Genomic DNA, 20,663 nt, shown 5'->3' with positions numbered 1-20,663 from the left:
TGTGGTAGTTGTAGTCCGGGCACACCTTCTGCACGAGCCTGTAGTCCGCGCTGGCGAACGCGATGTAGATGCAGATGATCTTGAAGGGGCGCGAGCAGAGCCACGACACGTGACTCTGCGTCTGCTCCTGGTAGCAGATCTTGGACGGGTCGTGACTGCAGAGCGACGTCTTCTTGGCGTGCTCCACCTTCTCGTACTCCACGCGGCAATTGAATGCCGTGGATGCCGAGGTCGAGGAGGAGGATGAGGAGGAGGCGGTCGTGGTGGATGACGGAGGCGGGGCGAGATTCTTCACGTCGGACGCGTTGTTTGGCGACGGAGACTCGAAGGTCACGGCCGTGCCCGGTGGCACGAGCACCACGGACACGTTGCCCTGACCCGTGGAATTCTGCCGGAAGAAGACGCTGAACGTCCCGTTGCCGTGGTCCACCACCTTGCCCGTGATGAGCAGGTTCAGCTTCACCGTCTTGATGTTCGAGTGGAAGTCCCCCCAGCCGAACATCTTCTTCACTTTGCCCGTCTTCACCGCGGGCCTCCGCTTGCTCCGAGGTCGTGGCCGGCCCGCGGCAGGCACGGAACCCCCCCACCTAAGCGCCTCCTGGAGCCACGACGGTGCCGGTTCCAGCGCAGGCGGACGTCGCTCCACCGGCCGGCAGTGAGCGGTGGTGGTGGTGGTGGCGGTGGACAGCTGTGGCTGCTCGGCTCTCCCGGCCGCGTCGGCCAAGACGAGACCTTTGCCGGCCTCGAAGGGCGACGCGATGAGTGGGACTCGGGGTGGCTCGATGCGTCCCAGGTCCCTGCTGGCGCATCTCACCTGCGCGAGCGCACACGGCAGATGCGGAGACACGCGTTAAGAGAGACGCAGGCATCGCCGCCGTCGTCATGATGATGATCGTGTCAACCTTTCGCGCGGCGGCGCTACACAGTAACCCGCTCGCTCTCGTAGAGATGGAGACTCGGAGGCGTGAAGAATAACCGCGGGACAATAGGGAAGGCAGTAGCCAGGCAGCGAGCCATTGCCACATTTCCGTCCAAGTTCTGCGGTCCTCGATGTGTAAAGGCGCTATCAAAAGTTCTGGATGAAAGTCTCATTAAGGCTTGAGAACAATGAATGGATATTTACACGTGGGAGGCTCACGCAGCGCCTGGAGTAAACCCACGAGTGAGTGATGAGGGTACGCTGCCGCGTTACTGTATCATTCTGCGTACTGTATCACTGTACCGCTTAGCACCGCAACTCAAGAAAGTAGTTCGTCGTCGACCGCTCACAAGCCGCGTTATAACGATGCACGTTCCGCGTTCTAGCGGTGCACGTTTTGCGGAAAGTGTTGACAAATGGAAGAACCGCGTTCTAGCGAAAACGCGTTGTGCGAACACTCGTTAAGCGAGGACTTACCTACGTGGGATACGTTTGTACGCAAGCTGCACAGGTGAAAATAATAATAACAATACACCACATTCGTCATTTGACACCGCGCTGAAAGTCAGAGCCCTTTGCCAATCCACTGCTAGATGTAAGATCTCCCCAGGCCTTGAAGGTTTGTTGAGGCACACTTCACCATGCCGGGCGAGTGTTGGGGGCAGTATCGGTTCAGATACCGCTCGCCACTGATGTTAGACGTGAGCGGCTATCGTGTTCGGATCGTCACGCTCATCGCCAACCGCTGCGCCAACTCCACGACCAGCAGCTCGTTGCGACATAAAGCAGCTAGAGTATAGCGCAACGGTTCGGGAGAGGACCCTTTTTCAGCGCAAAGAAGGGCACTATATCTCGAAACGTAGATGTTTGTTTTTGTTATACGACGATGCCCGTGACCAATGCGGTAAGTGATTTTCTTACATCTTGCGCAGCTGACGAAGACAATTTACTGACCGAGTTTTTTTGGGTAAATATGCAAGTAGGCTGACGTTTCACGCAACGGCCCTTCCCCAGGGCAGGAAGGGCAGAGTGAGTGACTGAAACTGCGGGCCTTCTAACCCCCCCCCTCCGTAAATAATGACTTTCGTTAGTTCACCTCGGCTTACGTTGGCTCTTAAAACACATTTTTACACAGAACAAACAAATACACCCACGGGAATTAATGAAGATGAAAGCTCAATGAATTCCCACAAATATGAGAAGCTGCGTAATGGGGTAGGCGGTGGGGGGTATGGTGCAGTGCCCATTGACGTCTTCCCTGAGCCCCGGGTAAACACGGCAACGGTCTGTCACCAACGACGTCGCAACAACAACAACAACAACGACAACAACGACAACAACAACAAGCCGGGCAGCCCAGTCCGCGAAGGGAGCCTCCGCTTCAGTGAGTGCAGCGGTTCTCAGAGTGCAGTCCCCGGCACCGGCACGGCGAGTGGTCCGCGGCAGTTCGTGACGAGGCGGCGAGGGCTGTGATGGCGACGTCTATTTGACTCGTGACGTATAATAACAAACAAAAAAATGAAGTTAGGTAAACTTCCCTGATTAAACTACTCTAACCCTCAGATTTAAATGCACCCCTCCCTCAACCCCCATAAAAAAATAACCCTTATAGCTGCGTTAAAAAAAAAAAAATCGGTAATTTGAATTATTAAGTGATGATGTTTGCATTTGCTGAGTGGTCCGTGGACCAATCAAAGTTTGAGAACGGCGACAGCAGAGGTTCGGACGCACCGCACTCAACCCCCGCACCGCACACAACCACCCTCGACGCACGCGTCTGTGTCCACAAGCGAGTTCAACAACACGCGGTCCCCGCGTTAACCGCGCCTGCTGTGTAGCCGTATTCAACTGCCGACATTGCCCCCGACAAAGACACGAAAAAAAAAACACAAAAAACAAACCCCGCATCAAAATGTGGAGGACGGCGCCGTCCGTGGTCACTCTCGTGGCGATCATCTCCCTGCGGATTGGTCGCGATGCGTCTCGAGACGGACGGAGAATGTCACGAAACGGAATTGTGAAGAGAAATCCGCGAGCTTGGGCGCGAGACGGGATGATTGACGTATTTCTGTACGTTACTGTGTGTTGAACTTCTTTCACGCCGTACGTAGCCAACCGTGCTAATCGGACGTGCGGGTAAGGGGGCAGCAAACTAAGCATACACATTCTAGATTCGAAGCTTTCGTGACTGCAAGGATTCATACTCTTTGGGGGTTTTTTTCGGTAAAGTCACGTCGGTAAAAAAATAAAATAAAATAAATGAAAAAGAACTAAATAAAATCACGACGTTTCGGGCGCAACACAAGCGTCCTTCTTCAGGTGGGGACAACGTAGCCAAAGCACAACCGCTTAAGTGTGAGACACACATCCAAGTGGTTGTGTCTCACACTTAAGCGTTTGTGTTGCGCCCGAAACGTCGTGATTTAATTTAGTTGTTTTCATTTATTTTATTTTTTTACCTACGTGACTTTACCGAAAAAAAAAATAGTATAAGCACACGCAATTAGTTCTAAAGAAGCGAGTTTGCAATCTACTGTGTCGTGGCATTAGTGGGGATGACCTGGTGCCTGCCGTTGGAATGTGGAGTTCACAGAGCTGGATCAGAGCCATCGAGATTGATGAGTGCCTCCTTAATACCCATTTGAGCCATTACATTTTGACCGATTTTATTGCACTAATGGTGACGGTAATGTCGATTGTGATGTTGATGCTGACGATGCTGATGATGGTGATGATTATTATGCTGCTGATTATGATTATGCTGATGATGATGGTTTTGCTGATGATGATGTTGATGATGCTGCTTATGATGAAGCTGATGATGTTGATGCTGCTGATGATGATGTTGACGATGATGATGACGGCGATGTTGGTACCGCCGCCGCTACGCGCGTCAGACAACAATGAATACGCGTCACAGTCACGAGGTGCAAATCCACGGACGTAAAAGTGAGATCAACGACACCCAGATGATGACGATGATGATGGCCGATGTCAAGCATACTGACGGAGTGCTTGCCACTGAATGGAGCCCGTCTGAATGTTCCCACGCCGAGGCTATGGAACAATAACATCGTCTCCTGCGCAGGCGCGAGCTGGACTGTCCCATGGCATTCTCGTGAGAGATTTCATCGCTTTGAGGAGGCCTGACTTGACCATGGTCGATGGGTGGATAGGTCTCACGTATCTAATTGCTCCATGGCACAGTTTGTACCGCATTGAAACGCGATTGCGAATGTTGCCCTGTGTGCGCGCCGTCTCGTCGGATCTAGGAAGCTAAGCAGAAGCAGTTTCGACCCTGGCTCGGACTAATTGGATGTGTGACCATCAGCACCGCCACCACCGCCACCACCACCCATCGCTTGCGAGATGCCAGCGTGCTGCTGCGAGGTGAGAGGCCGCAGGAGATCGCAGCTCCGAGCGTGGTGGGGTTCTCTCCGGGTCCTCTAACGGGTTCCTCCAAAGCGAAAAAGCGAAATTCAGAACTCGTAGAGAATTGCCCCTGAAGAAGCTTCCGGCACCGCGGAGCGAAACGTTGGACATCGCGCCGAACAACACGCGGCCGTGATCACCTTCACACGGCAACTGTTTAGCATCGCCTCCGAGTGTCAGAGAGAACACTCGCCACGCGTTACACACGGAGGAGGGTGACACTCGACACTGACATCTGCTGGCCACAACCTCTTGCAGCCATCGACGCCCACGACATACCTGGTCAGCCCTTGTTGACCCGCTCCCACTCGACATCTGCGAAGAGCTTCATAGCTCATCGGATTCCTCCAGGACGCAATGCAGTTCCCCGTGTTTCTGGGTGGTCACCCGTCCGAGTGTGGAACTCACCAGGCTACGTTCGACCCCCTGCTTAGCTTGCAAGGTCTCACGAGATCGTGCGCATTCAATCAGAATGTGACGACCGTAGGGAGGGTGGGGGGTCTTGTGACGTTCCGTAGGGAGGGGGGGGGGTCTTGTGACGTTCCGTAGGGAGGGGGGGGGGGGTCTTGTGACGTGGAGACACGTGTGTGCGTGTAGACCACGTGTGTGTTAGTACAGCGGTTAGCGCGCTGCGCTACGCTACGAACTTGGCGACCCGAGTTCGATTCCCGCTCATGGCCAGCAATCAGGTGACGATTATCGGAACCGGTGCTGGGCCTCCCCTAAGTCGACTCGGCCTCGAATTAGTAGTACCTGGTGCGGTGTGTAGGCATCGCCACTGGGAAGACAAAGGCGGGCGGGCGTGATGCTGGACACCCACCCCCTTGTGTGGTGCTACTCGCTAACAGCACTTGTCCCGTCAGTCTGTTCAGGCTATGGGGTGGGGAACTTTTGTCTTTGTGAAGCCTGTGGCGCTCCCCCCGCGTGCCGCGTGCGGTGTTCTCCGGGCCCTGTCCGTCTCCCGACATCTCGCGTGCGACGAAACAACGCCGAGTTTCATTCCACTCCAATGCTCGCTGGGGTTTCTCCTGGTTAAGAGTTGCGCTTGATTGCGTTTGGACGTCGATTGCCTCCTACAAATGTCTACTGCTGATTAGGCCGGAACGCGCTCGATCTCATCAGATCTCGGAACGCTTCTCGGCGTGGTGACGCACGGTCAGACAACTCCATGCGAGTGAGGGACGCGGCGTCGGAGGAAGGTCATCATCCCGCAGCGGATTGACAAAGGCGCTGTACTCTACACTATTATTAGCTAAAACGTGCGTTTAAAATATTGTTGACTTTACATTGTTTGCACACAACTGTGGGTTTGTATCTGTTAAAAAGAGTATCATTTGAGTACGTGATGCGGTGTGTAAACATTGCCTCTTGGGAGACAAAAGGCGGCCGGGCGTGGTACTGGCCTAACCACTCCCTCGTGCGCCGTTTCGGCCTTCAAAGACGCCCCGACAGTCCAGTAAAGGCTATGCGGGGGATCTTTGTCTTTGTTTAAGAAAAAATCACCGACTGACCCTCCCCTGGTTGGGAGTGAAACCCGACTCTGGCGTGAACACGGACGCAATTCCGGTCGCGTGACAAACACACGAGACTGTCATTCTTATTGACACCTCCCTGTCAGCGCCCAAATCTAAGAAACATCTTATTTAAAAAAAACCCTGTTTTATTGTTAAAACACAGTGTTAACAACATGCGTCTGGAGACACTCGTTGCAGGAGGGTCCTGCCCTGGCACGTTTGGCCAATTGCAATCGTGCGTTTTGTGGGCAAGGAGAAATTCCGCAGAACCCCGTATTAGAACCAGCACATACGAAGCGTTCACCCCTCATAGCTCCGCACAGATTAATTCAATACACATAGTCCAGCGAGTGGGTCCTCTCTGTCTGTCTGTGAACCGCACCTCGCGGCCCGTGCAACACAATCCCTACAACACCTGCTAGTATGCACTGGTGGTCACCCATCCAGGTAGTGACCATGCTCAGTCCTGCTTAGCTTCCGAGATGTGCAGGAGGTCTGTCGCATTGAGGATGATGTGATCGTACGCCTACTGCTGATGGTCGTACACGTGGCGTGCCATACGTCACCACGGTTAAACAAACTCCCGTGCTCCGAACCAGGAGAACACAAGTTTAATTCCCGGACACGGCTGAACGTCAGCGGCGAGCAATATTTGAACTGGTCTCCTGTGAGCTTACTTCACCAAACCGGACTGACCAGAGAAGTGAAGTATGGTTCACAAAAAATGGGCATGACTATAACAATCAGCGCGGGCAGGCATCGGTTTTGACGGTGGACTGACGCAGGGATGTACAAAACAAAACGTAAACAAAGGGGAACATATTATTGGTTCTTTCGGTAAAGTCACGTAGAAGGGAAATACTAAAAAAATATGAATAAAAATATAAAATTCTCACGACGTTTCACAATAAAATTCTCACGACGTTTCACGAAACGTCGTGAGAATTTAATTGTTTTATTTGTATTATTTTATTATTTCCCTTCTACGTGACTTTACCGAAAGAACCAAGAATATGAATCCCTGCAGTCACGAAAGCTTTAAATCGAAAAAGGGGAACATGTTTTTGACGCAAATCGCATACCAAATCAGAATTTGTTCGAGACAAAACAACGAAAAGCCAGCAATTGAATCCGGGGTGCACATTCGAAGATCGTCTGAGAGAGATGAAACGCTCAAAACATCGGTCAATAACACCGCTTCAAAATCAATATATATCCAGACGACGCGTCGGGCAATTGCCCTTCAATAGTGAGGCGAGAGAGAGAGAGAGGATATGTAAGTGATGGAGACTGCTCTTTACACCGTTGAGTCCTGATAAGAATTAAATCGTTTCAACGTATTCTGACGACGAGTTCGAGAGATGACGACGCGAACGTGCGACAGAGACGCCAGATCTGTTGCGAGTTGGTGAAGAGGCCCGGATGAAGGGGACACGACCCAGGGCTTGCCACGCGTGCACGCGTAGCCGTCGCGTAACGCGTGACCACAGGGCGCGCTGCCGCTCTAGCGCGGTTCTTCTCTTCGGCGAGGGAACAACATTCACCCAACTCGGAACGCGCCCGTTGTTCTAACGCGGAACGCGTCCGTTATAACGCGGTTTCTGAGCGGTCGACGACGAACTACTTTCTTGAGCTGAGCAGTCGAACGGAACTATAGAATGCGCGGAATGATACGGCACGTGGCGACGTGCCCTCATCTGAGTTCGTTGTTCCGCCATGGGACGACCGCAGGTTGATTTTTTACAGTGGAACTGGAGATTTAGTGACTCAGTAATGCCTCGCTTAACGCGTTTTAACGCGGCACTTTTAGGCGACGCATCTACCGCGTTAAACGAGGAATTCGTGGAGTAATAATATCATAATATAACTCACTTAACTTGTGTGCCTTCAGAGTCGGGATGTGGAAAATAACTACACCTCAACTTTTACAGGGAGTTGATTTGCCGAATTTTATATATAACGCCTCCTTCACATAATTTGTCTCTTAACATGAAATTTTTATTTTTTTACAAATTCCATCTCGCCACACGGGATTTTGTGAGTGTAACTTTCTACAACAGCCTTGGTGTCGTACAGACACACTCTGGACCGGTTTCGTCATTCAGCGTCTCATCAGCAGTCAGACTTGCCTTCGCCAATGCTATGTGAGCTGCGCTTCTGCGGCCGTCTGGAACGCTCTTCCTTCAGATATTAGGAAGCCGCCGGAGCTAAGCACTTTTACATCAATAGTGAAAACTCGTTTTCTTTAGAACCGCTTATTGCGTCTAGATTGTTGTCCTTCCCCCGCACCTCCGATGAGTGCGGTTGCGCTACATAAGGCACTGCATAAGTTCAGCAAACATACATTCTGTTATACGTGAGATGGAGTATCATCCGGTTGTTTGAAAGCTTCTCATTGGCGGTGGGGAGAATCCTAACTGGCACGCGGCATGAAGCGGGTGTCTTACACTCCGTCACTCTCTACCCAAGATGGTTACAAAAACAAACAAAAACAGCCAAGGCGCAGCTCTGCAATGCCCTGCTAACGCCACTGCTGGTGGAAGGGGACCCCACGACTCGAGGCAGCTCGAGAGAGCCTCTCTCCAGAGAGGGCATTTGGCCTTCAACTCTTCCACGCTGCCCGATCGGTTTTTGAGAGGTGGGCGTACCCACACTCGAATACCGCCGGGTGAACAAGAGGCGGATTGGGATTTTGCGCAAAGGCACGGGACGTGAGGCGGGGGAGATGTGCATGAGGTGTGGGCACCCAGCGGATTACACATGCGGGATGCTGCTCTTACTCAAGCGTGGATCTGACAATCGTCGGGGTGAGAGGCTGCTCGCGGACTGAACCTGATTTCTGGAGTTCCACCGTTGGCGCAGCGTAGTTGGCATGGCCCACGGTGCAAGGGGTGAGATTCGGGCCCCTCTTGTCCGTTCCATCCCCCTCCCCCTCTACTCCACCCAGCCCCCTCTTCCTAGTCCGGTGCCCGTCCCTCTCGGGTGTGTAGATCTCAGCACCGCGTGGGGCGGCGATGCGGTGGTCAGCGCACCGCGCTACGAACCCGGCGACGCGACGAGTTCGATTCCCGCTCACGACCACCAACAACGCCAACCCCGAAATAATATCTCAAGCGGTGCTGAGCCCTCTCGCTCCTAAGTCGATGCGTCCTTAAGCGGGTAACTCTGTGCGGCGTGTACACATCACGGCCACCCGCCCCCCCCCCCTCCATGGTGTACCGTGACAGCCCTATTAATAGGCGTCGTCTTAACAGCACTTGACTCAATGCCCAGTCTCGATGGCTTTGCGACGCAAGGTGAGGCCGTGGTCTTCACCATCGTCGTCTGTTCGGTAAACGCATTGAGGCGCGCCGTGACTTTGCCGTGACCTCGCACCTCGTGAGAGTTTCTCGCCCTGCGCGCTCCGAACGAGGCGCGGGAGCTGAAAGGAAACTTCCCGCACAGAAACCGCCCCCAGACACAGCCGCACACAGACAAAGATCCCCCGTAAAGCCTCGAGCGGACTTGAAACAGACTGTTGGGGCAAGTGCCGCGATCAGCCGGCACCGGTAAACGCGCACCAGAGGGGGGGGGGGGGGTGGTCAACATCACAGCCCGGCCGTCTTTGTCTCCCCAATACCGACGTTTACACACACCGAACCAGGTACTCGTTTAAGGTCGAGTTGACGTAGAGGAGGGCCAGAATCGACCGGTTCAGATATTCGTCACCGACGTTGATCGTGAGCGGCGAATCGAACCCGGGCGGAATGGGGTTCGTAGCGCAGCGCGCTAACCACGCCGCCACCGCTCCTCACACACAGTCACACACACACACAGCTACTCACTCACACAGCTACTCACATAGCCACTCACTCACACAGCCACTCCACACACAGTCACTCCACACACAGTCACTCACATACAGTCTCTCACACACAGTCACACACACACACAGCCACTCACTCACACAGCTACTCACACAGCCACTCACTCACACAGCCACTCCACACACAGTCACTCCACACACAGTCACTCACATACAGTCTCTCACACACAGTCACACACACACACAGCCACTCACTCACACAGCTACTCACACAGCCACTCACTCACACAGCCACTCCACACACAGTCACTCCTCACACAGCCACTCACACACAGTCACTCACACAAAGTCACTCACACACAGCCACTCACACACAGTCACTCCACACACAGTCACTCTACACACAGTCACTCACACACAGTCACTCACTCACACAGCTACTCACACAGCCACTCGCTCACACAGCCACTCCACACACAGTCACTCCTCACACAGCCACTCACACACAGTCACTCACACACAGTCACTCACTCACACAGCTACTCACACAGCCACTCGCTCACACAGCCACTCCACACACAGTCACTCCTCACACAGCCACTCACACACAGTCACTCACACACAGTCACTCACACACAGTCACTCACACACAGTCTCTCACACACAGTCACACACACACACAGCCACTCGCTCACACAGCTACTCACACAGCCACTCACTCACACAGCCACTCCACACACAGTCACTCCTCACAAAGCCACTCCTCACACAGTCACTCACTCACACAGCTACTCACACAGCCACTCACTCACACAGCCACTCCACACACAGTCACTCCACACACAGCCACTTACACACAGTCACTCCACACACAGTCACTCACACACAGTCACTCACACACAGTCACTCACACACAGTCACTCACTCATACAGCTACTCACACAGTCACTCACACACAGTCACTCACACACACAGTCACTCACACACAGTCACTCACACAGCCACTCACACACAGTCACTCCACACACAGCCACTCACACACAGTCACTCACACACAGTCACTCACACAGTCACTCACACACACAGTCACTCACAGTCACTCACACACAGTCACTCACTCACAGCCACTCACACACAGTCATTCACACAGTCACACACACAGTCACACACACACACAGTCACTCCACACACAGTCACTCATGTCCACACACGTGCACGCGTTCAACCACGCTGCTGCACTCATTTGCACGCTCATACACACTTACACACAACGGCATACATAATGTGTGCTCATTTACACACGTACACACACGAAACAAATATACACACCTGATCTAAATCGCACGTGCGCACAATCACACGCATAGACACATGGGCGCGCATAAATACAAAGATCCCCATATAGCCTTCACACGCTGTTGGGGCAAGTGCTGTTATGGGGTGGCCAGCACGGACTGTTGGGGCGAGTGCGCCGATGAAGGAGGGAGCGGCACACGAGGTGATGGGTGACCAGCACGAGACATGCCCATAACTACACAAATATATATATCTGTACTGATAAACAAACACACACACTCATAGTGTATTTCACACACACGTAGATATACACACACACACGTAGATACACACGTAGATACACACATGCAGATACACACACACGCACCCCAGGTCGATTCCCGCTCACGGCCACCACCAACACCAGCGATGATTTGCTGAACCGGTCCTGGGCCTCCTTTAGCTCGACTCAGCTTCAGCTGGTACGCTGTGTAAAAAACATCGGTGATGGGGCAGTAGTGGAGAGAGTGGAGAGTTTCCCATACCTGGGCAGTGTGCTTATGATCGGCTCCAGTTTAACAACAGAGGTCTCACTCCAAATCAGTCGAGCGACAATATCTTTTCATCGGTTGCGTAACGCTGTGTGGAAGCTACCTGGTCTGTCGCTCCGCACGAAGCTTCAGGTCTTCTCGGCCACAGTCATTCCCTTCCTTCTCTACGCTTGCGAAACGTGGACCCCCCTAATGGAGCATCTTTGCCGGTTGGAAACATTTAGGCTGACCTGCCTACGATCCATCCTGGGTTTAACCAGGCTGGATTGTGTGAGGAGCTCACACATCCTTGAAAGATCTGGGCAAAGTCCCATCGGTGAGCTCCTCCGGCAGGCAAGGCTGCGTTGGCTGGGTCATGTAGCCCGCATGCCCAGCCACCGCATGCCTAAACAGCTTTTGTTCGGCCGGATCGAGGGGGCTAAACGGGCGCGGCACGGGCTAGAGAAGAGATTGAGTGATGCGGTACAGGAGGACGTGGAGCTGAGTGGACTTGCCGATGACTGGTACCAGCGGTGTCAAGATCGGCCTCTGTGGAGGAGGCTCGTGAAGGACGTTACTGAGCAGTTGGAGGCAGTCGCCCTCCAACAACAATGGAGGGCGGAGGAGTGACGCTCACAACAACGAGCGGAGCGCCGGGTGGCTAAAGCACAGCAAGTTGGTACAGTAGGGGGCACAGGTGGTGCATCAGCCAGCCATCTCGGTCATCTCGGTCAGTCGACCCGTGGCACCTGGGTCTGCCCCGTGACCTGCCAGCGGGCGTTCGACACTTCACGTGGCCTTAAGGTGCACATAGCCTGGCACAAGCGTCGTGGTGGCGTCACCGCCACTTAGTGGCGAATGGCGGTTGTTGTTGTTGTATGTGTGCTCATCTTTATTGACACACGGCGCAGGCCTCGTGAGAGTGCGTCCTATCTTCCGGAGTGTCTTACGACCGGAGCGAAGACGCCCGGAGGGGCGTTCGCTCGCCGAGCCGAGCCGAGGCGCTGCGGGCGGTCCGGGCTGACGGGTTCCGGTGCCGCACGTGCGAGCGCGTGCGGCACCCGGCAGCGTTATTTATAGCCACGTGATAGGGGGGCCCTCGAGACGCGTGTGGGGGGGGGCGGGGGGAGGTGGGGGGAGACGGGGGGAGACGGGGAGGGGAGGCGGGGGGGAGGCGGGGGGAGGCGGGGGGGGAGGCGGGGGGGGGAGGCGGGGGGGGAGACGGGGGGAGACGGGGAGGGGAGGCGGGGGGGAGGCGGGGGGAGGCGGGGGGGGAGGCGGGGGGGGAGGCGGGGGGGGGGAGGTGGGGGGGAAGCGGGGGGGGGGGGCGGCAGAGGGGTGAGACGGGGGGGCGGGGGGGAGGCGGGGGGGGAGACGGGGGGGGGGAGGCGGGGGGGGCGGAGGGGGGGGAGACTGGGGGGGGGGGAGGCGGGGGGGGGCGAGTCGGTGCGGGGGGAGTTTGCCAGGAAGATGTCTCATTAGACTTTCGCTTGCCGTGTTCAAGATGCCGACGGAGAGAGAGATATATATTAATTATAGATGCGGAGAAGATACGTTGCTGGCAATGGGCGGGTCGGGTGTGCTGCGTGTGTCTCCGTCTTTGTGGGGCGAGCGATGGTGGAGCGGTTACAGCGCGCGCTGCTAACAACAGTGGCGCTTGTCTATCCCACTGGGGAGACAAAGGCGGCCGTGGGTGGTTCAGGCCTCGTGTGCCGTGCCGGCCTATATTGGTGCTTGCTAACAGCACTTGCCGCAAAAGTCTGTCAATAGGCTATGCGGGGGATATTTGTGTTTGTTAAATATAAATTAAATCACCACGAGATATCGTTCATATTTGCCTTCCAGCGCCGTTGCGATCTCTTTGGGCTCTCTCTCGCCGTGTAGAAACCACACAGCGTATTAAGGTGGCTATCCATTATGTGTGTCCAGAATGCTGTGTGTAGATTGGCATGTGTGTGTAGATTGGCGTGTGTGTGTGTAGATTGGCGTGTGTGTGTGTGTGGTCATCAGCCGTTGTCTATTCACTGCTGGATGATGGCCTCCCCCACGTCTTCGCCATCCGTCAGGGTCTTGCGATACCAACAGAATCCAGCTCACCACTCCTGGTGAGTGGTGAGGGGTGACCGGACCTCACTGCTCACCACTCACCACTCCTGGTGAATGGTGAGCTGTGAGTGGTGAGTGGTGAGCGGTGAGTGGTGAGCGGTGAATGGTGAGCGGTGACCCGACCTCACCACTCACCGCTCACCACTCCTGGTGAATGGTGAGCGGTTAGTGATGAGTGGTGAGCGGTGAATGGTGAGCCGTGACCCAACCTCACCGCTCACCACTCACCACTCATGGTGAATGGTGAGCGGTGAGTGGTGAGTGGTGAGCGGTGAATGGTGAGCTGTGACCCGACCTGACCGCTCACCGCTCACCACTCCTGGTGAGTGGTGAGCGGTGAATGGTGAGCTGTGACCCGACCTGACCGCTCACCGCTCACCACTCCTGGTGAATGGTGAGCGGTGAATGGTGACCCGACCTCACTGCTCACCGCTCACCACTCCTGGTGAGTGGTGAGCGGTGAATGGTGAGCGGTGAATGGTGACCCGACCTCACTGCTCACCGCTCACCACTCCTGGTGAGTGGTGAGCGGTGAATGGTGAGCGGTGAATGGTGACCCGACCTCACTGCTCACCGCTCACCACTCCTGGTGAGTGGTGAGCGGTAAATGGTGAGCGGTGAATGGTGACCCGACCTCACTGCTCACCACTCCTGGTGAGCAGTGAGCCGACCTCACCGCTCCCTTTCCGCTTTGCTCGTTCGCTTTGGGCGCATTCCCCTCCTTTCACCTCCATTCCGTCGCCAGTCTTGGCCATCGGCTGTCATCCCACCGAGGCAGGCGTCCTGCCCAAGCCCATTGCTCCGTCAATTGTCAACGCTTCGTCTCTGTGAGTGCTCCCACAAACATAGATCAAACGACAAGACAATGACCCCCCACGTGTAGCCTGTAACACACTGTAGGGGCAAGTGCTGTTAGCGAGGGGGTGGGTGGTCAGCATCATCCCCGGCCGCGTTTGTCTCCTGAGTAGCGATGTTTACACAGCACATCAGGTACCAATTTAAGGCTGAGTCGACCTAGGAGAAGCCCAGGGTCGGTTAAAAAATTATCCGCTATTTTTTGGTCGAACTCGGGTCGCCGGCTACGTAGTGCGGAGCGCTAACCGCTAACCGCTACACTACCGCTTCCCACCCTTCCTATGCACACATGTATGTAGAGTTAAGTAGGCCCATATGTGGGTGGGAGACTGTGCAGTTGCCTGTGCACTGCACTATGCAGATATCTCGATGTATCCATAAATTCAGTAATCGTAAATTATTAAATACATGTTTGCGATGCTAAATGTTGATGCTGTTCCACACGTACTGCCGGGATCTCCCGTTAGTAAAGGGGCAGCCCCTGCACACTTCTTGGGCACTCCACTGCCGGCGGACGGGCCTCCACTCGAGCCATTCAAGAGGGCATTTGGCCTACTCTTCCACGGTAGCCAGACGGCTTTTAAAGAGGGCGGGGTGGGTTGACAAAGGTGGGTAAGTAATTATGAATTTGGCATTTTATTGTATTATTAGTGTTGTTGTTGCCACACACGTGACCTTGCCCATCGATTCTAGATTTGAAGCTTTCGTGACTGCAAGGATTCATATTCTTAGGTTTTTTTCGGTAAAGTCACGTAGGTAAAAATTTAAAATTAAAATCGATACAGCAATCGTGCTGTGACGGTTCCACCTGAAGACGGAAGCTTGTGTTGCCTCCGAAACGTCGTGATTTTTATTGTATTTTTATTTTACTTTTATTAATTTTATTTTTATTTTTTACCTACGTGACTTTACCGAAAACACCTAACAATACTTGCCCATCGACTTTGGCGAAACCATTTCTACTGCTGGGTGAGCAACAGTGGCGGAGAGTGGGGGGGGGGGGAGCGGGGTGGAAATTTTAGAAATTGCCGCGCCCGGAGATCGAATAGCACGGGTGACCTCTGGGTTCCACGTCCAGTGCGCTACTCACCGTCAACACTGCCATTGTGGGCAGCTTCACCCCCCATCCTCCTCCCTTTGGCGAAGTAAGGGTTAACCACGTCCCTCGCCAGCTTACAAAACAACAACAACAACCAAAATCGCCGTAATATGCAAAACAATTGCTCGCTAAGCACTCTTGAAATAAATAAATAAATAAGCTCCGAAAATTAATCATTCCTTCTATCTCCGAGCTCTTACGCAACAAAGACAAAGGCGTCCCGTGTAGGCGTGTCGACCGCTGGGGCAAGTGTCGCTTCCGCTGACGAGGCGCCTCTCAGAAGGCCGTGTGCTCAGCACGTCGCGCGGTCCCCCATGTCTCCCAAGTGCTGGTGTTTTTACGCTGAGCCGATCTAAATGAGTCCCAGGACACGTTCTCGAAGCGCCAGATATCCATGTGCTTAGCCGTGGTCGGGAATCGAACTCAGGTGGTTTGTAGCGCAGTGAGTGCGCTAACAACTGTGGAGACCCAACGCCCCCCGGGCAATGCACATTGCAGCAACGAGATGGATTTGTCGAATTAAGGTCATTTATTGTCAACAATAGATTGACCCCTCCCCCCCCATGGTCAATCTACTGCTGGATGAAGGCCTCCTCAGGTCGTCGCCACCTTTCACGCGGCCCTGCGATATGGCAATGCACCTTGCAACCTGCGCACGGACTGATTTCATCGCTCCATCTCCCCGAGGGGCGTCCTCTCTACGAACGCGTTCCATTCGTTGGCTGCCGCTCATTCGTTAGTCTTGACCATCGGCAGTCGTCCCTTCCTGCGACCTATCCTGTGCAAGGCCACTTTTACGCACAGTGAGAGCGATGTCCATAACTGCGTGTGTACACTGAGACATCTCCTTTACCAGTGGCAAAATATAGTAGTAGGTGTTTACCCTTTCAACTGGTACAAAAACTGACACCTTTATACAAGGCATCATGTTTGCAATAACCACAACACAAGTAGTCAAAATGCAAACAAAAAGAAACAACTCTGATGATGATGGACAGTGCATATCATTATCAGAGTTGTTTCTTTTTGTTTGCATTTTGACTACTTGTGTTGTGGTTATTGCAAACATGATGCCTTGTATAAAGGTGTCAGTTTTTGTACCAGTTGAAAGGGTAAACACCTACTACTATGTGTGAGTACACTCTTATCCACGTGTCCCTCTTGCTGTCTCTCAGTGTAATGCGCCACGGTGGCTAGGGGATGTTAACTACCTCGCCTGGTATACAGGAGGTCGTGGATTCGATCCCGACCCTGACGCCTGCTGCTGTATATGTGGAGTTTGTGGTGTCTCTCTGCCCGTGGTCGCATGGGTTTTTCTCCTGGTCCTCCGGTTTTTGCTTCCACATTTAGAAACACGCGTTCAGGGTATTTGGCTGCTATTCATTTCCACGTGATAAGCCACTTCGTTGAGCTATCATTTGTGGCCAGGTCGCTTCTGAAAAAGAACTACATGGCTCAGTGTGCCTTAGCTGGTAAAATAAAAAAAATAGTTGTATAGTTGAGTAATTCCAAGCATGCATGTCTCAATGCCTACACATGCAGTGCGGGTTGCACCGAGGGTTGTTCGCCATGATGTCCGACGTTTCGTTCCACGTGCTGGCTGGGAGCTTCTTCACGAACCGTGTGCTTCTTTCGTGAACCGAATCGACTCTCCCGAAGAAGCTTTCCCAGCACGTGGAGCGAAACGTCGGACATCCCTCCGAACAACACGTGGTGCAACCCGAAAGCGCATTGGAGAACTGTACAGCAGCACAGGCGCGATACGCTACAAAGTACTGTACAGAGCTTTGTAGACCATGGGCCAGAGCAGCAATTGATACAACTGAAGGTGGCTACATTTACTAGCACCGATTTGTTTACATGGTCAATACGAGTTAATTACTTTATAACCGCATTCATTTAAATGGTTATCGCAAGCGATTCGCTTGCTGCTCTTGGCCGCAGCAAGCAATTACATTCGCTCACGTTCTGCCAACTCAGGGGTGGGACGGACGAGTGAGATATCGGCTCTAGGCCGCTGGGCGAACTGGTGCTTGGTGGAGACTCTACGCCCTACGCGTTCATGCGTCTGTGAGGAAGTGCTTCATAGCTCATAGAATTCCACACCCCCCACCCCCGCCGTGGAGAGATGTTAACTCCCTCGCCTGGTATACAGGAGGTCGTGGGTTCGATTTCGACCCTGACGCCTGCTGCTGTATATTTTGAGTTTGCGTGTCTCTTTCTCTCTCATCATCATCATCACAGTGGCTATGAGATGTTAACTCCCTCGCCTGGTGTACAGGAGGTCGTGGGTTCGATTTTGGCCCTGACGCTTGCTGTATATTTGGAGTTTGCGTGTCTCTTTCTCTCTCATCATCATCATCACAGTGGCTATGAGATGTTAACTCCCTCGCCTGGTATACAGGAGGTCGTGGGTTCGACCCCGACCCTGACGCCTGCTGTATATTTGGAGTCTGCGTGTCTCTCCCCGTGGTCGCGTGGATTTTTTTCCGGGTCCCCCGGTTTTCCCCTCCACATTTGGAATCAACATCACGCGATTAGAGTATTTGGCGACTGATATACATTTCCACGTGATAAGCCACTTCGTTGAGCCATAAATTGTGGCCAGGTCGCTTGTGAAGAAGACCTCAGCGGACCTTACCTGGTAAAATAAAATAATAAAAATAGATTCAAAGGTTCTGATTTTAGGAATGAGAAAAAGTTCCCCAACGCCCCCTCTCCCCGTCCCCTCTACCCCATCATCACTTTGATTTTTCCTCCCTCATCTCCCCCCCCGCTTCCCTTATACAACTCTCACGCTCCGGCTCGCATGCCCCAGCAGCTGGCTGGGGCAGTGAGTCTCATGTCTCTCCCCCTCCTCCTCTAAACCCAGGAGGGCAGAGTTTGGGGGCTTCTGTACGTGGAGCATCTGTGCACCCCCCCACCCCACATCGCGATTGTTGCGCTGTGTACCGCGCTCCTATTGACATACAATTTTACAAACACTACAATAAAATGAATGAATAAAATAAACATTGAACTAAAAAAATAAGCCAAAGCTTTAGGGCCCACGAAGCTTAAGTAGCCAGGATTTCCCGGTAACGTACAGCCTTTACACCAATATCCGCTGAGTACGTGAAGATGCACCACATCTCACAGCCAGCACCCACCACATCTTCATCTGATCGCCCTCTCACCTCACTGCACTCTGCACCAGCTCGCTCCTTTTCTCTCATCCACCACGCGCGTCTGTCTCGTGTCGACTTCTCTCCCATCTCACCACGCGTCTCTGCCGCTAACACCCCCGTCCTCCCTATCTCTTATGTACAGGGCGGTCCCAATGTCTTGTGCCTCCCCCCCCCCAATTAATTTACTCCCGAATTTTTTTTAGTTTACTTTGCCAATTAGTTTCCGTTTTAAATAACCCTTACTTTAAAGGAAAAATATTATTGCGTTTTAGATCATTAAATGAGCGTCACAAGACATCTGGACAACCATGTGCATCTCTTCCTTCACATCGCGCTCCGTGTGATCGTGTATCTTGGTCTGTACACGCCTCGGTCATCTCCGCGACGAGTTTATGAATTTAAATGGAAGTGGGATGGGGGGAGGGGCAGCAACACCCCTCCCCCCCCTCTCTCTCGTGTCGCCACATTTCTCTCTCATCTCTATCTCCTCTCATCTCACTACGTCTCTCTTTTTGCCCACGTTTCTCTCATCTCGCTACATCGCTCGCTCGCTCTCTGTCTCTCTTGTCTGTATCTCCTCTGTCATCTCCACTTCGAGCTCGTAAATGGACAGCCTCCTCCTCTCGCCCCCCTTACTCCCCCAGAATAATTTCTGTTTCGGGTTCCCATGAGCGCGCACCGCTACTCTACGCGTCTATGTGTGTGTGTGCCTGTGTGTGTCTGTGTGTGTCTGTGTGTGTGTGTATGTGTGTGTGGGGAGCGGTCGCGTCGCGGTTCGCGCACTCCACCACGAACCCGCGATCCGAGTTCGATCCCCGCTCACGGCCACCGACACCAGCGACGATCATTTGAACTGGTCCTGGGCCTCCCCTCTAGGTCGACTCAGCCTCAAATGAGTAACTGGTGCTGGTGTCTCCTTCCCGCCGTTCCACTTCTAATTCAATTCATAAACTCATCGCGGTTGCTGGCCACCCACCACCCACCCCCTCGTGTGCCGTGCCGGCCTTCATAGGTGCTCGCAAACAGCACTTGCCCCAGCTGTCTGTGAAGCCATCACGGGGGAATCTCTGTCGTGTGTACGAGTGGTGAGCGCACTGCGCGACGAACCTGGCGACCCGAGTTCGATTCGCGGCCACCACGGCCCACCACGACTGTGTTTGTGTGTCTGTGTGTTTGTGTAGTGGGGAGCGGGAGTGTAGCGGTTAGCGCGCTGCGCTATGAACCTGCGACCCGGGTTCGATTCCCGCTCACGACCAACACCAGTGACGATTATCTGAACCGGTCCTGGCCCTCCCCTAGGTCGACTCAGCCTGAAATGAGTACTTGGTGCGGTGTGTAAACATCGCCACTGGGGAGACAAAGGCGGTCGGGCGTGGTGCTGGCCACCCACCCCCTCGTGTACCGTTCCGGCCTTCATAGGTGCTCGCTAACAGCACTTGCCCCTACAGTCTGTTAAGGCTATACGGGGGATCTTTATCTTTGTGTGTGTCTCTGTGTGTGTCTGTGTGGGCAGCGGTCGCGTCGCGGTTCGACCCCCGCTCACGGCCACCGACGACGACACCGCTGGCACTGCGGCGTGTTCGCTTCGCGCGACTCACCAGGCAGAAGGCGCGACACACCAGGACGAGGCTTCTCCACCTGAGCCTCTGGTCGCGCATGGTGCTGGCGCCGCGTGGAGTCGTGGCGAGAGACCCCCTCTCCCCACCCCCCCCCCACCCCCCACTGTGGGGCCAGAGGGCCGGCAGGGTCGAGGGCCCCTTCCTCCGGGATTGACGTGCGCGCTGGGACGGTGCGGACTGCGCTGATTTTACTTCATGGCGAGTTGCGGCGCCCTCCCGATCAGCCATGCGGCACCCATCGCCACAGGGCGGCCTGGCACCGCTACAACGCGCTCGGCTCCTCTGCCCACCGTGCAAGGCGCCTCGGGCAATGCAGCTGTGCGTGCCTCTGTCTCTCTAGCC

General features: G+C 54.0%; 1 protein-coding gene across 1 annotated transcript in view; it reads right to left on the bottom strand.

Moving 5' to 3' along the window:
- LOC144943569 (neurexophilin-2-like) overlaps positions 1-20,360 on the bottom strand; it is a 20,595-nt gene extending 235 nt beyond the window's left edge. Inside the window, exons 1-2 of the mRNA XM_078871171.1 lie at positions 20,301-20,360; positions 1-814 (exon numbers count right to left, since the gene is read on the bottom strand). The exon at positions 1-814 is cut by the window's left edge and continues 235 nt beyond it. Of these exons, the coding sequence (XP_078727297.1) occupies positions 1-814; positions 20,301-20,360 (874 nt within the window). The remainder of the gene's footprint in view (positions 815-20,300) is intronic.
- Between the last annotated feature and the right edge of the window lie 303 nt (positions 20,361-20,663).

The sequence above is a fragment of the Lampetra fluviatilis genome, chromosome 31 (genome assembly GCF_964198595.1).
Source record: "Lampetra fluviatilis chromosome 31, kcLamFluv1.1, whole genome shotgun sequence".
NCBI lineage: Eukaryota > Metazoa > Chordata > Hyperoartia > Petromyzontiformes > Petromyzontidae > Lampetra > Lampetra fluviatilis.
Note: the sequence above shows the minus strand (reverse complement) of the source record. Positions and strands in the feature narration are given on the sequence as shown.